General features: G+C 37.9%; 1 protein-coding gene and 1 pseudogene across 1 annotated transcript; both read left to right on the plus strand.

The window, feature by feature from the left end:
- The first annotated feature begins 1,005 nt into the window (after positions 1-1,005).
- Positions 1,006-10,086, plus strand: LOC148583354 (uncharacterized; annotated as a pseudogene).
- Positions 10,087-11,660: 1,574 nt separating this feature from the next.
- LOC148583355 (uncharacterized) lies at positions 11,661-16,638 on the plus strand. Its single transcript, XM_088511375.1, has 6 exons — positions 11,661-11,922; positions 12,123-12,473; positions 14,223-14,327; positions 15,962-16,230; positions 16,312-16,454; positions 16,581-16,638. Exons 1-6 carry the CDS (start codon positions 11,661-11,663, stop codon positions 16,636-16,638), a joined length of 1,188 nt encoding a protein of 395 aa, XP_088367501.1.
- Positions 16,639-16,966: the final 328 nt, after the last annotated feature.

Consider the following 16,966-nt stretch of genomic DNA (forward strand, 5'->3'; position numbering starts at 1 on the left):
GCCAGATGATCAGGTCTTATCATGAAAAGATTAATGAGACAAGTTTGTCTTTTATATGTTGAATTTTGTACTAACTTTATAAGTAATGAATTATATTGACCATCACACCGGCCTATCCCATCTGTTTCACTTTTCTTTATGTTTTTTCAGCTATATATATCTCTATCTTTTTCTTCCTGGCCTCCTGCTTAATTCTTATTAGAACAGATTTATCAACAGATATATTGAGAAAGCTTAACAATCATGACAACACCTGGCTGATCATAAGGATACATAAGAAGCAGCAACAATCTCGTGATAAACACATTACCTTATTATTATTTTATGTCACTTTTAATATATATATATATATATGACAATTTGTTCATAATATTGCATTGAGAGTTACATTTTAGGTCCCCATAAAGAACCTAGATAGATGTTATAGAAAAACCTTACAAAATAACCTAGTTAGAATTATTTTGTTTAGGGTCTCCACCAAAAATGCATTTAAATTTGGATTGAGTTTTTTTTTTTTTTCTTTTCAAGATTACTTAGATTAGGTAAATGTTAAAAATACACATTTTGGTACTATCCTCATATATAACAAATGCATATCCATGAATATTTATTATATTTGTTAATTAATTGAGAGTTGCATTTTCACATAAAAAATATAAACACACACACACACACACACACACACACACACACACACACACACACATATATATATATATATATATATATATATATATATATATATATATATATATATATAGGTTTACATTTTTCCAGTCTTATATATTTGCTCCTAATGTACGTAGAGAAAAAATGGACAAGAGTTGGATGACAATCTAGTGGTACGAGGGAATACAGAGATTAGTGTAGATTGGTCGTAGAGTTTGCAGCTAGTAACTGTAGAACCCCTAATGGATTCATCTATTGCCCTTGTAAGATTTGTCGAAATAACCGGCGCCACCCGTCAAGTTTCGTATTCAACCCTTGACATAGGGTAAAGGAATAATGCCGAAATACACACTCTGGTACTATCACGGTGAAAAGCATGTACAGGGTCCTGGTACAGGCTCTAATTCGAATTGCTCGGCCGCAGATGCGGGTGCAAGCACAAATCAGGGTGGAGACATGCACGTAATGTTGCGTGATTTATTCGGCATGCACGAAATTAGGGAAGACAATTGTGAGCCTCAGGTCGTGGTGCAAGGAGGTGTAGAAATTGTGAACCAAGAAGCCGCTGAAGGTGACGCACTAAAGTATTATGACCTTCCTAAAAAGGCGGAGAAACCACTTCATACTGGGACCAAAGATAGCAAACTGAGTGCAACTATACACCTGTACAACTTGAAGTGCGTTGGTGGACTTAGTCACGCGATATTCACGTCTTTACTTGAGTTCATCAATCAGTTGCTGCTTGCGAGTGATGAAACTTTGCCAGGTAATACATATGAGGCAAAAAAGTTTCTATAGGACATGGGACTCGGGTATGAGAAGATTCCAATGTGTCGTAATGACTGTATGTTATTCTGAAAGGGCAATAAGGAGTTAGATTCATGTACCATCTGTGAAAAATCTAAATGGAAGGATGCAATCCATTTAGATGAGGATGGTCAACCCATATCGTCGAGTAAGAAACATCCAGTGAAAGTGTTGCGGTGGTTTCCACTCATACCACGACTACAGAGGTTGTTTATGTTAGAGCATACTGCACCCTATATAAGGTGGTATGCAGAAGGCTGCACTAAGGACGGCGTATTGAGGCATCCAGCCTACGGCAAAACATGGAAGTCTCGACAATTTACATCCGGAGTTTTCAGTGGACAGCAGGAACGTAAGGCTTGGACTAACCTCGAATGGAATTAATCCATTTGGGAACATGAGCACATCCCACAGCACTTGGCTTGTAATGCTTGTACCGTACAACTTGCCTCTTTGGATGTGCATGAAACAAACGTTTTTCATACTATCCCTGATTATCCCGAGCCTAAGTTTACCAGGAATGGATATAGATATCTACCTTTAACCCTTAATTGAGGAGTTACAAGAACTATGGAATGTAGGGGTACACACATATCATGTCTCAAAGAAAAATAATTTTGTGCTGTGAGCGCAGTTGATGTGGACAATTAATGACTTCCTAGCATACGCAGATTTTTTCGGATGGCCTACTAGGGGTGAGAAGGCATGTCCTTGCTGTATGCACTCGACAAGGTCAAAATGGTTAAACACACGGCCATAAATGGTGTTTTATGAGGCATAGGATACTTGCCCATGGATCATCCGTGGAGGTGGCACAAAAGAATATTTGACGGCAACCAAGAACTAGAAGGTGCCCCTGATGTGCCAAGTGGAGATGAAATCCTGAGCCAATTAGAAGGGATGGTGTTTAGGGATGAGAACGTCAGTAAGGCAAGGCCGGATGATAAAGAAAAAGGAAATAAGCCGAAGACAAATACTGATAACGTAGTGTGGAAGAAGAAAAGTATTTTCTTTAGGTTACCGTATTGGAAAGATAATTTATTGCGGCATAACCTTGATGTCATGCACATAGAGAAAAACGTGATGGACAATATACTTGGTACAATACTGGACATTTCAGGGAAAACGAAGGACAGCCTCCAAGCCCGCACAAACTTGCAAGAAATGGGTTTGAGACATACTTCATCCCTACACTGGCGAGGATGGTAAGACCTATATACAACAAGCTTCCCACATGATGTCCAAGGATAATAAAACACATTTCTTGAAAGTGCTACGAAATGTAAGGGTGCCCGACGGATATGCCTCGAACATTTTCCGTTGTGTACGACTGAAGGACCGTACGATATCGGGGTTAAAGAGTCATGACAGTCACGTACTGATACAACAACTTTTACCTATTGCATTACGTGGATCACTTCCAGATAATGTGGTTAGACCTCTTGTTGAGATGTCTGCATTCTTCAGGAGCCTATGTTCAACAAGATTGACACAAGAGGATATTGACCTACTGTAGGGTGACGTCTGTATCACGTTGTCCAAGATGGAACAGGTATTCTCCCCCGGCTCTTTTACCAGCATGGTTCATGTGGTCGTGCATCTTGTCTGTGAATGCTGACTCGGTGGACCGATATAGTATAGGTGGATGTATCCGGGAGAGAGGTAAAATTTGTTTACAGATATTCCTGATTTTTATTTTTCACTCTAATACAAGACAATTACTAACTGAACTGATTGGCTGATCGATGTTCATATTTAGGAGCCTTGGAGTGTTCAAATCTAATGTGCGTAACAAAGCAGCTCCTAAGGGCTGCATTGCGGAGGGCTACATAGCAACTGAGTTGATGACGTTCTGTTCAAGATATTTAGATAATGCACCAACATTTAATAATAGGATACAAAGAAATCTGGATGGTTCAAAGGGACATGGAACACAAGTCAGACTCGATCGAATCACAATGACACAGATTCACTGGTATATTATGTTTAACTTAGACGAGTGCCTTCAACTACGGACGTAAGTTGAGGTCCTTCACTAGCATATGTATGTTCAATCAACTTGTACCATGACTACGTAAGACTAATTTGATGTTTAACAAAAGAACTGTTAGAGTATATTTGCTTCTGGTTCAAATCAACTAAAGAAACTAACCTTGCGTTTTCCACTGTACGTAACATATTCACAGGTCGATCAATTGGACGATCGATGCAGGAAGGAACTTTGTGACAAATTGGTAATGCATTGTAGAGGGCCGAGGGAGTCAGCAGTCAGATATAATAGATATATGGTTAACGGCAAGTTGTTTCACACTATTACATATGATACCAAAAAAAGGACTCGGAACAGCGAGGTTATTGTGCCGACTGTTGATGGCGAAATGTACTACAGGAAGTTAACGGAAGTACTTGAGATTCAATACTACGACTAGACTAAGCATATTACGTTCAAGTGTGATTGGGTGGACAACACGAGGGATAAGGGTTCTAAGGTGGACGAGTATGGCATAATACTTGTCTACTTAAAAAACCTTGTCCATATGGGAGTGCTGATTACTGATGAGCCGTATGTGCTAACTTCACAAGTTGACCAGGTATTTTACGTACAAGTTGATAGGGACCCGTAAGAACTAAACCTAGAAACGTATACGACGTTGGTCAGGGTAAAGGGCCTCACAATGCATGTACCAACTACCACGAGTGTGAGCCATTCTTATTGACTAGTAATATTGATCACGATCCGCAAGATCATATCGAATACGTCAGACCCAACTTAGATCCAAACTAAGCGTATGTGATAGAATAAATATATATATATATATATATATATATATATATATATATATATCCTATTTTTAATATGTGAGTCATTTATATATGGTAGTAAATATTTCATACATTGTATATGTAATTAATTGGGTGCGTGTTATTTTTCGCAGGTTGCCATGAGTACTAGGGGAAGACAAGAGGACGAAGGCCCTTGACAAGTGCTAAAATACTCATATTTTCAGCCCTTAACTTGTATATTTTATTCCTTTGGTTTTACTTAATTAGGCTGTTTTAATTCTTTTTTGTGTTTTTCATATTTTTACAGGCTTTTAGAAGAAAATGAAGTAAAACTAGGTGATTTGGGCTCAAAAAGAGAAGATGGAGAAATTGGAGCTCCCTGACACTGCAATCAATCGCAGGGTACCTGCAATCGAGCGTAGTACCAGAGAAGACACCGCACGAACCAAGCCAGGAGCAATCGAGCACATGACAGAAGAAGGGTCGATCGCAGACCTGCGATCAAGCGCACATGGGCTGTGATCGAGCGCACCCGTGCACAGAAGGCTTATCAAGTGGCGGCTAGATTGACAATATTTCCATATTGGGGTTCTCCAATTCCAATTTGTAATAGGTCTCAAAACCCTACAAATTTCCTAGGTTTACTACTTTGTCTAGGACTTCTAAAGCCTATAAATAGACCCTTAAGCCTCTAGAATAGATACGCTTGGAGGAGAAGAATAGGTGCTCTTCAAGTTCAAGTCTCGGATTTATTATTTTCCTTTCTTTTCTTTTATTTTATGAAGATGTTTAACGTCAAATTTATGTGTAGCTAATTTAATTAGTAGGGCTTGATTGAAGCCCTAGTTATGTTTTGTTAATATTTCAATATTGGCGCCTTTGTGATGATCTTGTTGTGCTATTTAACTTTATTAATACCTGCTTGCATGAATTCCTCATGTGTGTGCCTGATCAACATATGCATGTGGCATGGACTAGTTAGTTAAATCAATTTGGATGGCCAAGTCCTGGGTTTAACATAAGTAACAAAAGAAATCCACGCCGGGTTCTTGGGTTAATCAACATGGGGAACCGGGAGTATATGCCATGCCCTAGGCCTCGTGTGTTTGTCGATTTCCATAGAACATATGCTTTCCTAAGGAACAACTTAGTATAAATCATGCTAAATCCCTTAGAAATGAAAAGAGTTAGAGTAGATGCCATGCCTAACTTGTTGCTTAGGGAAATCTATAGCTTTAGGAGTATATGCCATGCCCTAAGGTTGACAAACATTAGATATGCATAACTTGATCAAAGCAATGGTATATTGTTATATTAGCTAAATATAATTAGTGGTGGATATCAAAGCCCTACCCTTTATTATCATCACTTCAAAAATCAATCTTTGTTTGCTTTTGCTTAAGGGATCTATTTTTAAATATAAATTCAGCAATCCTCGTGGGAATGATCCTGTACTTGCACCATATACAACTATGTTGACCTTGTGCACTTGCAAGTAAAATGTACAATTTTTCACCTATCAATTTAGGTAGATTTTTGCAGAACAGCCCTCGTCTTCTGTGCGGCAGTCTATGTCGCATGGGTCTCCATCGAACCACCTTGATGGCAGCGAGCAACAAGGTGTTGCTCAGCTTATGAGGCAGTAAGACAGGAATCGACCATTACTTCCAGGTGATGTGGAAGAGAGATCATTGTCCCCAATCCATACGGAATGACAGACTTGGCCCAGATGGGGTATCGGCTTAAGTCATCTCTGTACGACACAGATGCATCATTTCATCCAACTCGCTGGCCGATGTACAACGAGTTAGGGCTGAGTTCTCATGGCCATGTGGAGCGGCTATACGGCCAACCTAGCGCAAGTACGGACTATAGTGAGACACAGCCCCAGAAGACATGACTGGTGGTACAAGTGTCATAGATGACTCGCAGCCCAATGACACTGCTCCAGCCGGCCGATTAGTCCCTTGCCAGGTCCGGACGATAAGTAAGTGTATATGCCCAAAATACAAACATATAAGTCTTAATTATTTGTAGTTAGTATTCAATTTGAAATAACTTATTTCGGTAATTATTAATCTGTTAGGTATCGATCCCGATAGAAACACCTGTTTAGAGGTGTTCACCATTAACGACTCGCACAGGTTGCCAGGGTTCCCTCCGAGAAAAGGATGGTACTCGAGTACAATACTTCATGGCAGCCCATAGGATTTAGCGCTATGAGGTTTAGACAAATGACCGGTAAGATCGTAAGGAGTAGGAATTATGTCCGAATACGGGACAACTAGACAAAGGTACCAAAGCGTACGAAGGAGGATATATGTGACGCTTCAATGGTATGTTTTAACTAGATGTTATACGATAGCATGTGTATTTTATTATGTCAAACACTCCTAATGCATGTATATATACGCTCTAAGTTGTACATATATGTGTGTGTGTTTATATGTATATACATATACACATATATTTTGGTTTTTTTAATTTATCAATTTTGAACTTGTGTAGGTAGACTTTTTCGTCCCGCCCAAGTGCAATATGGTTGCCGTAAAGAATGACGTGTTTCGAGATATAGGCACCAAGCTGAGGACTTGGAGGCACGAGTTAAAAAAAGATCTTGCCATTCAGCCGGACGATACTCCGGATACCGTACAGGCGAGAGTGGGGCAAGAAAGGCTCTCCAAGTATGACCCCTTCAACTTGGAGATCTTGTTGGACAAATGGTGTAGCAAGAAGAACCAAGTAGGTCATGAGTTATACTATAATTTTATGTAGTTTCATTAATTGTAATTATGTTAGTATTAACATATTAACAGTGTTAATTGTATAGGAGTATGTTGCGCATATGAAGCGATTGCGAGCATTGAACAATACGCCCCATTGCACCGAGTCGAAGAGCTATGCCAAGGTGACACATGAGGAGGTATGTGTGTAATTTACCCTATACTTATAGATGTAAAAATTTGATATTATATATATAAAAAAAAACATATCTGTATGTTTTATTTTTTGGGTGTTGTGCAAATTATCTACCTAAATGAATAGGTGAATAATTGTACGTTTTACTTGCAAGTGCACAAGGTCAATATAGTAGTATATGGTGCAAGTACAGGATCATTCCCACCAGGATTGTTGAATTTATGTTTTAAAAATAAATTCCTTAAGTAAAAACAAAGATTGATTGTTAAAGTGATGATAATAAAAGGTAGGGCTTTGATATCCACCACTAATTATATCTAGCTAATATAATAATATGCCAATACTTTGATCATTTTATGCATACTTAATGTTTGCCAACCTAAAGGTATGGGTGTCTACTCCTTAAGCTATTGATTTCCCTAAGCAATGAATTAGGCATGTGTGTCTACTCTAATTCTTTTCTTTCTTAAAGGATTTAGTATGGGTGTCTACTAAGTTGTTCTTTAAGAAAGCATGAATCTGTGAAAATCGACAAACACATGAGGCCTATGGCATGGGTGTCTACTCCCGGTTTCCCATGTTGATTAACCTAAGAACCCGGTGTGGATTTCTTTTGTTACTTACATTAAACCCAGGACTCGATCATCCAAATTGATTTAATTAACTAGTCCATACCACATGCATATGTTGATCAGGCACACACATATGAGGAATTCATGAAAGCAAGAATTAACCAAGTTAAATAGCATAACATAACCATCACAAAGGCGCCAATATTGAAATGTTAACTAAACATAACTAGGGCTTCAATCTAGCCCTACTAAATAAATTAGCTACACATAAAATTAATGTTAAACATCTTAATAAAAGAAAAGAAAAGAATAAACCCGAGACTTGAACTTCAAGAGCTCCTCTTCTTCTCCTTCTCAAGCGTCCTCTATTCTAAAGGCTTAAGAGTCTATTTATAGGCTTTAGAAATCCTTGGAAAAGTAGTAAACCCTAGGAATTTCGTAGGGTTTCAATCCTATTACAATTGGGAGTTGGAAAACCCTAATATGGAAATAGGGACATCTTAGCCGCCACCTTGGTTTGTCTCCTGCGCACGGGCGCATTCGATCGCAGCCCGTGTGTGCTCAATCGCAGACCTGCGATCGACCCTTCTTCTGGCATGCGCTCGATCGTTCTTGGCTTGCTTTGTGCTATGTCCTCTCGGGTACTGCGCTCGATCGCAGGTACCCTGCGATTGATTGCAGTATCAGGGAGTTCCAACTTTTTCCATCTTCTCTCTTTATGCCCAAATCACCCAGTTTTACTTCATTTTCTTCCAAAAGCCTGTAAAAACATGAAAAACACAAAAAGGAATTAAAATGGCCTAATTAACTAAAACCAAATAATTAAAACATGCAAGTTAAGGGCTGAAAATATGAATATTTTAGCACTTATCATTGGGCAGACCGTAAGTGTGGGTACTCCTCCTACACGAGCACAGTCTTACATCAGCACACACAATAAGAAGGATGGTCGATATCCGAATGACATAGTCAAGGAGAGATGTGTATTCCACCCACCTTTCGTATGTTACTTTGCTTATATATGTGTGATAATTTATTTGTGATTAACAGTTGTATGACACACCAATAATTAATGTAACATACAGGAGAGGATGGAGGAGCTTATACCCACTGACCCTGCAGCATCGTCGAGCGATACAAAGGAGATGGTCCGGTGGGCGCCGAACGAAGCGTACGCCCAGGCGATTGAAAATAAGCCTGAGTACACTTGTAGAGTTCACCAGGTTTGACCGAATATTCTACCTGTGCGGGGCACCATACACTCATACTATACGTCGTCACAGGTACGGTCACAGAACGCCGGGCACTCCACGGTCTCACAAGAACTTCTTAACAGAGCACTTAAGGTCGAGAAGGCACAACACAAGGCACAGATGGATGCGCTGTTGGCCGCAGAGCGGGCACAGACAGATGCTCGGTTGGCCGCAGAGCTGGAGCAGACAGCTGTGCAGATCTGCAAGTGGCAGACCAGGTGGCTGTACAAATGGCTGCAAAAGATGTGCAGTTGGCTGAAAATGAGGCTCAAATGGTGGCGTATCTTGTCGAAAAGAAAGCTTAGATGACAGCAATGCTTGAGGCCCGTTTTCACCAACTCGAGGAAATGATGCGGTCGAGCTCCGCGCCCAAGATGACTCAATACAAGGGAGCGCCAGACAAAGCTTCCCCAGCCTTTGCGATTGTGAGATCGTCGGTCGATAGTGAATCAGGAAATGACATTTTTTAATGGTCAATGTGGTTTTAGAATTGTCCCTATATATATGTGTACTTCTAAATTTAGAGTTTGGATATGTTGTAGTGATTCTCATTAATGATGTTGCAAATCCTGTTGAATTTGGTTTATATCATGGTTGGTTTGGTGGTGGATGTAGGTTAGAGCTTTGCATTTGAAGTGTTTGGTATCATGAGATGGACCACTATGGTCCTTGTAGAATATGACGTCCATTTGATTTGATCACGAAAATATGTTAGGGGTGTAGATATAAATCTGAATTTGTTGAGTATGATAACCTTTGTTTACATAGTGACGTTGCTCAATGATTAAGACTTAATAATATTTTAGAATATTGTTTGGTGATTGTTTGTTTTATCATTTGCAGCTCAAGGCTATGGAGAGGATGATATTGATATCGATGATGACTTGGATGCAACAAATGGTTGGCCATTCACACTTTGTGTACATAATTTATTTTGTTGATGTAATTGTATTTGTGATAGTTTTCTTGATGTAGCTATATGCCTTTGTTGGCCATTATCTGTATTTTGTTGATGTAATTGTACATGTATATAGATATATGTCTTTATTTGTGACCACAGAGATAGTTTTATTGTGTCTTGAAGCTGGTTTTGGTTGATAGTTTGTTAGACGTACAACGAACTTGTATATTTGTGATCGACGTTGATGGGTATGTATTATATTATTTACATGAATAGATAGATAGTTCTATTGTAGTACATATGTAAATTGTATATCAGGTTAAACCCAAAATTCGGGTAGAGCCCCGAAAAAATTCAAAAAATATATAAGGGGGAAGCAGAAAAACAAATTTAAAAATTACCATTATTTTTGACGTGTCATAATGTTTGACACGTCAATAAATTTATGACGTCCCATTCTTGACACGTCAACCATTACTGACGTGCCAGAAGTGGCACGTCAGAAAAAATTTTGACGAGGAAGGAGTGGCACGTCAAAAATTTTGCTAACGTGTCAGTACTGCCAAGTCAGAAATTTTATTGACGTGTTAAATTGCCACGTCAATAATTTGTTGACGTGGCAATTTGACACGTCAATAAATTTTCTGACGTGCTACTCCTAGCACGTCAAAAAATTTACTGGCGTGGCATTTTCTGACACGTTAGAAATTTTTGTCATGTTAGAAAATAACCGTCGAAGCTCAAGTTAGACTGACCGGGTATTTCTTTGATTCGAACCAACTGTAGAGACTCTGCGAGTAGGAAGTGGAATTAATACATGAATTCAAAAGCATCAGACCTCTCTTGTTCGGAAGAATCGAAACACATCGAAATGGTACCAGCCGTACTTAATAATAGAAGGATTTGACAGAAATATGTAAAACTGTCCCTCCTAAAAAGATTATAAATTTTTTTCACGTACCACTTTTTGACACGTCAAAAATTATTGACGTGTTAAACAGTGACACATCAAAAAACCACCATTTTTTACACCCATAATTTTAATGCCCGACACACGTCAATAAAGTTTAGTGACATGTCAGACCACCTAACACGTCAAAAATACCCTGTCAAAAAAAAATTCATTTTTTTTGTAGTGTGTGATACAGGGATACACTTGATGATTTAGGATAATTTCACATAATTGATTGCTTGGCTTTAACTCATAAAAATTAGATATCCCTTGTGATTTGTTCTGCGGATACATCTGGTGTTTCAATTAAATTTGGATTCCTTTTGTGATTTGGTCAATGAATGGAAATATTAGATGGTTTTGATTAATTCTTTGAAGCATAGTAAAACATATATAAGATTTAATTTGTGAGAACTTTGGATTAATAGTGATGAATATAAAATATGTTGTTATGATTTTGTGAGTGTGGATTCTGCATCCTTAGTACCTTTATCTATTGATTTACTTAGTTTATTTAATTTATGTTTAGTCTTTTAATTATAAGAACCCAATTCAAAACCCCTTTTGGAACTAGGTTAGGATTTAATTACTTTAGATTTAAATTGCTATTTCAAGGATACAATTCTCTGTGGCATCGACCTCCCACTTGCAATCCATTAACTACAATTCATTCGTATACTTGCGAGTTAATATAAATTGACACAACAGGGACGTCACATCTCATCGGGGAAAAGCAAAGGTGGATCTGATCTCCAACCTTCTACCCCCACGTACAATGAAGGAGATACGTTCTTTTATGAGCCATGCAAGATTCTAAAGGCGATTCATCCAGGATTTCAGCAAGATTTACCAGTCCTTTGTGCAAGTTATTGGCCCCATTTGTATTTGATGAGGATTGCAAGAAAGCATTTGGGTATTTGAAGAAGATTCTGACGTCCACACCCATTATTCAGCCACCCAACTGGGGTGCACCTTTTGAGCTTATGTGTGCTGCGTCAGATTATGCAGTTGGAGCTGTTTTGGGGCAACGTGTTGATAGACTCCCCCATGTCATCTACTATGCGAGTAGGACTCTGAACGATGCACAACTCAATTACTCTACCACTGAGAAGGAGTTGTTGTAGTCTTTTTTGCTTCGGACAAGTTTAGATCCTACTTGTTAGGATCCAAAGTCATTATCTACTCGGATCATGCAACATTGAAGTATCTTTTCTCCAAAAGATATGTTAAATTTCTCCTCATGCGATGGATCCTACTGATATAAGAGTTTGACATCGAGATTTGGGATAAGAAGGGATCCGAAAATGCGGTGGTCGATCATCTGTTTAGGTTGACTGTGGATTTCAGTGAAGATGTCACTGCCATCTCTGAGACCCTCCCTGGTGAGCAATTGATGCACGTTGCTCATAGTCCTACACCATGGTTTGCTGATATAGTGAACTATCTTGTCACCGGCCCAATGCCGCGGCAAAATAAGTCCAAGCTTATGGTCATGGTGAAGTACTTTTTCTGGGATGATCCTTATCTTTTCAAGTATTGTCCCGATCAGATCATTAGGAGGTGTATACCTGAGCATGACCAATCCAATGTCATCTCCTTTTGTCATGAGCATGCTTGTGGAGGCCATTTTAGTGCACGAAAGACCGCTACAAATATTTTGCAGTGTGGATATTATTGGCCTACCCTGTTCCGTGATTCTCATGCATATTGTGCCGCCTGTGAGCGTTGCCAAAAGTTAGGGAGTATTTCTAGGAGGAATATGATGACCCTCTAGGGGTGACAATTTAGAACCGCTAACCGCTTTTGTAACCGCTATATCCGCTAACCACTTTTAAAAGTGGTTGATAAAAACCGCTAACCGCTTTTAAAAGCGGTTAATAAAAACTGCTAACCGCCTAACAGTTATTGGGTTTTTGAAAACCACTAACTGCCAACCGCTTTTCTTTAAATATAATATATATATATATATAAAATAAGTCATTGTAGAATAGTCGTAATTATTCTCCTCTTTCACCCCGGATACCCGTGTTCGATTCCTCCAAACAGCGATTAAGTTTTATTTTCATTTTTAAATATTTTTACTTATCAAAAAAATATATTATATAATTATAAACTAAACTAAAACTACGTCGTTTTAGTCATATATATATATATATACTTCTCTTTCAGGCCTCAACCCTATCCCTAAACTCTCACTCACGCCTGCTGCCTCTCTCTCTCTCTCACGCTTGCCTCTCCTAGTCTCCTGCCCCTGCCTCTCTCTCTCTCTCTCCAAAAAGACAGATCAGTAGAAGATTTTGGGTTTTCAGGTATAAATATATTTCTCTTGTTTTCAGGTATTTTATCTGCAGGATGATTTGAACAAGGATTTTGGCCATCTCTATTGAAGATTTGAGATTATTTTCATCGATTAAACGAGGTAAAAACGTTTTCTCACCATTTGGAATTTAATTCAATATTTCAAGACCTAGGTTTTTTGTTTTGGGATTTCTTCAATTTCTTGGGTTTTTGTTTAAATCTGCACATGATTAGCATGTAGGGGTGCATTATAATTGTTTATGATTTATTTTTTGTTGGATCTGTTTTTATTTGGATTTCTTTTTCTTGTTCTGTTTCTTTGTTGTTGACATGTTGTTGCTTGGATTAAGCCTTAATATTATGTTTTAGTGATTAACTGCATGAAGCTTTGTTTTGATAGGGGCTTTGTTGGCAAGTCAGTGAGCATTGGATCAGTAGAGACCTATAATTGGCAGAAGAAAATAGCAGTTATTATGGCAAAGGGATATGTTTGAGTGTTCTTCGGATAAAATTAAGATTGATAGTAGATTATTTACAAGGTTTTTGGAAATTTTATTTATATGTTGAAATGCATTCATTGTAAATTTTATTATTTACAATGTTTTAGATTATGTTTTAATTATTAATTACTTTTGGGCTCCTTCACTATGGGCTCCCTTTGTAGCAATTAGGCCCAAATTGTGGTATATAGCAATTTTTAATGTTAAAATGGCCACGAAAAAAAAATAAAAAAAAAAAACGTTTGAAGTAAGCCAAAACAATAGCCTAATTCTCAAAACTGGTCCAACAAATTAGGCCCAAAACTAGCCCAAAAAAAAGCGGTTAGTCGGATGCGGTTTACAGCTAACCAGGCGGTTAACCGCCTAGCGGTTAGCGGAGGCAGTTAGTAGAATTTACTAACTGCCTAGGGAGTTGCAGTTAGCGGTTTTAGCCACTAACCGCTAACCGCAACCACCTTTTCACCCCTATGCCCCTCAATCTTATCTTGGTTTTGGACATTTTTTATGTGTGGGGCATTGACTTTATGGGACCTTTCCCAAACTCGTTTGGCTATCTGTACATTCTTGTTGCTGTTGACTATGTGTCCAAATGGGTGGAGGTTGTTGCATGCAAGACCAATGACCACAGAGTTGTGGTCCAGTTTTTGAAGGACACTATCTTTGCTCGTTTTGGTACCCCTTGATAAGTACCAAATATTGCATACTTGGACCCCTTTATTTACATTAGTTAATCCTTTAGCTGTGTCAATATTTAATATTTTGTGTTAGTTTTGTGTTTTTAGTGTTTTGTAGGTCATTAAAGAAAAACTACAGATTTAAAGGGAAAAATGCAAAGTTTGGAAGAAAGCCAACTTTGAGAAGATCTAGATGATGTAGTTAAGTTTAACCAAATCCAAGAAAAAGGTTAAATCAGATTAAATTGGATAAAAGATCAGATTGGATAAGATTTCGGACCGGATTCAAATTCAGATTATGTACATGTCTCAGTATTTTGACCATAACTTTCCACTCAAATATCGAATTGAAGTGATTCAAGCGGAATTGGAAAGCTAACGCAAAATACTACAATTCGTTGTGAAAGAGGATTTCCTAATTCGGATGGTTACTATGCCAAAATTGCCCCGCAAGTAAAGACACAAATCTAGACGAATTCTATTCCGATTTCAGACTTCTATTTTGACTGGGAGACAGACCTTCGAATTATCTAGATTTAATAGGGTTTCTAGGACTTCCCTAAGCCTATAAATAGACTTCTTTGCATTCAAGAAAAGATATAGAATTCTAGATAGCAAAATTCTACAGTTTTTCTCTTTTTAGTTTCGGTTTTCTTTAGATTTAGGTTTTATTTTTATGTGGAGCTAAATTCCCAACTAAGGTTGGGGATGAAGCCTCACCGATGAAGAACATCAATACTTTCATGTAAGTCTTTATTTATCTGATTTTATTGAGTTTAATATTTCAATTGTTTTACTTCTCTTCAATGTGTGAAGTGATTCTTTGATATCTTTTGTGATTCAAGGATACACTTGATGATTTAAAATAATTTCACATAATTGATTGTTTAATTTTATTTGCCTAAATAATTGGATATCCCTTGTGATTTGTTCTACGGATACATTTGGTGTTTCAATTAAGATTGGATATCTTTTGTGATTTACGGATACATCTAATGATTTAATTGATATTGGATTCCTCTTGTGATTTGTGCAATGAATGGATACATGGGATGACTTTGATTAATTGTTTGAAGCATAGTAAAACATATCTAAGATTTTAATTGTGAGAACTTCAGATTAATATTGATAAACATGGAAGTATGTTGTTATGATTCGATGAATGTGAATTCCCAAACCTTAGTCTTTTATCTCTTAGTTTATTTTAATTAGTTTATGTTTGTCTTTTAATTTTTAAAACCAAAATCAAAACCCTTTTTGGAACTAGATTAGGATTTAATTAATTTAGATTTAAAATTTCTTTCAAGAATACAATTCCCTGTGGGTTCAACCTCGCACTTGCAATCCATTAACTACAATTGATTCGTGCACTTACGAGTTAAATAAATTTGCACAACACCCCTCGAGCAATCATAAGTGATGGAAGCAAGCATTTTTGCTACAGGATTTTTGAGCAGTTGATGAAGAACTATTTCATCACAAACAAGGTTCCCACCCCGTATCACCCATAGACGAGTGGACAAGTGGAAAATTCAAATCGAGAGATCAAGCACATTTTGGAGAAGACGATGAACACGTCTAGAAAAGATTGGTCTCTGCAGTTGAATGATGCACTATGAGCATACCGTATAGCATTCAAGACTCCGATTGAGATGTCACCTTATCGTCTTGTGTATGGAAAGGCATGTCACCTTTCAGTGGAGTTGGAGCATAGAGCATATTGGGCCATCAAGCAGCTGAACTTCAATCTTATGAAGGTTGGCTCACAAAGGAAGCTCCAACTCAATGAATTAGAGGAGCTGAGAAATGATGCATATGATTGTGCAAGGTCATACAAGGCACAGATGAAGAAAGCTCATTACCAGAGCATTTTGAGACGATCTTTTGAGCCTAGTCAGAAAGTCCTTCTTTACAATTCACGTTTGCATCTTTTCCCAGGCAAGCTAAAATCTCGATGGACAAGCCCATTTATCATTCGGTAGGTTTTTACTCATGGGACCATTGAGATTGAGAATCCAAAGAATGGTAGCATTTTCAAAGTGAATGGACAGAGGCTAAAACCATTCTTGGAATTGAAGAGTCCGGAGATTGAGACAACACTTTTGGAGGATCCAAGTTATCCGAGGTAATGATCGTTTACAATGGAAAGTCTGGCTGAAGACTTTAAACTTAGCACTTGTGGGAGGCAACCCTCATTCTTTGCATTTGATCTTATTTGTTTGTTTTGTCCTTTTTTTGTTGTGTTTTTCAGGTCAAGTATCTACTATTCAAGTTTTGGGAAGCGTTCTCCTACGTTACACCCACCTTGAGCCATCCATTCGGTATTGTATTTCTGGACACATTGGGGGCAATGTGTCATCATTTTAGTTTGGGGGTGGGGTAGACATTTCTGTCTTTTTCATTGTCATTTTTGTTGTTTTGGTTATTTTTGTTGTTTATGAATAAAATAAAATAATAAAAATAAAAATATTGTGGTATGTTGTTGAGTGAGCATAAATTACACCTTAATTGTGGTTTGCATGTCATTGGTGTGTTTAACTTTTGGAACACTGCATGTCATTAGAAATCTGAGTCTTTTGACTCATTTGGTGGATTAGAGAGACTTCACATGTTTGAGTTGTTCATCACAAGCACACT

The sequence above is a fragment of the Corylus avellana genome, chromosome 10 (assembly GCF_965113065.1).
Source record: "Corylus avellana chromosome 10, dhCorAvel1.hap1.2, whole genome shotgun sequence".
NCBI lineage: Eukaryota > Viridiplantae > Streptophyta > Magnoliopsida > Fagales > Betulaceae > Corylus > Corylus avellana.

Excerpts from the sequence above, each read along its gene's own strand:
- LOC148583355 (XM_088511375.1), top strand. The coding sequence starts at position 11,661 with ATGCAAGATTCTAAAGGCGATTCATCCAGGATTTCAGCAAGATTTACC. Across the intron at positions 14,328-15,961 it reads CACTATCTTTGCTCGTTTTG|CATTCAAGACTCCGATTGAG; the intron begins GTACCCCTTGAT and ends CATACCGTATAG. Across the intron at positions 16,455-16,580 it reads GAGGATCCAAGTTATCCGAG|GTCAAGTATCTACTATTCAA; the intron begins GTAATGATCGTT and ends TGTGTTTTTCAG.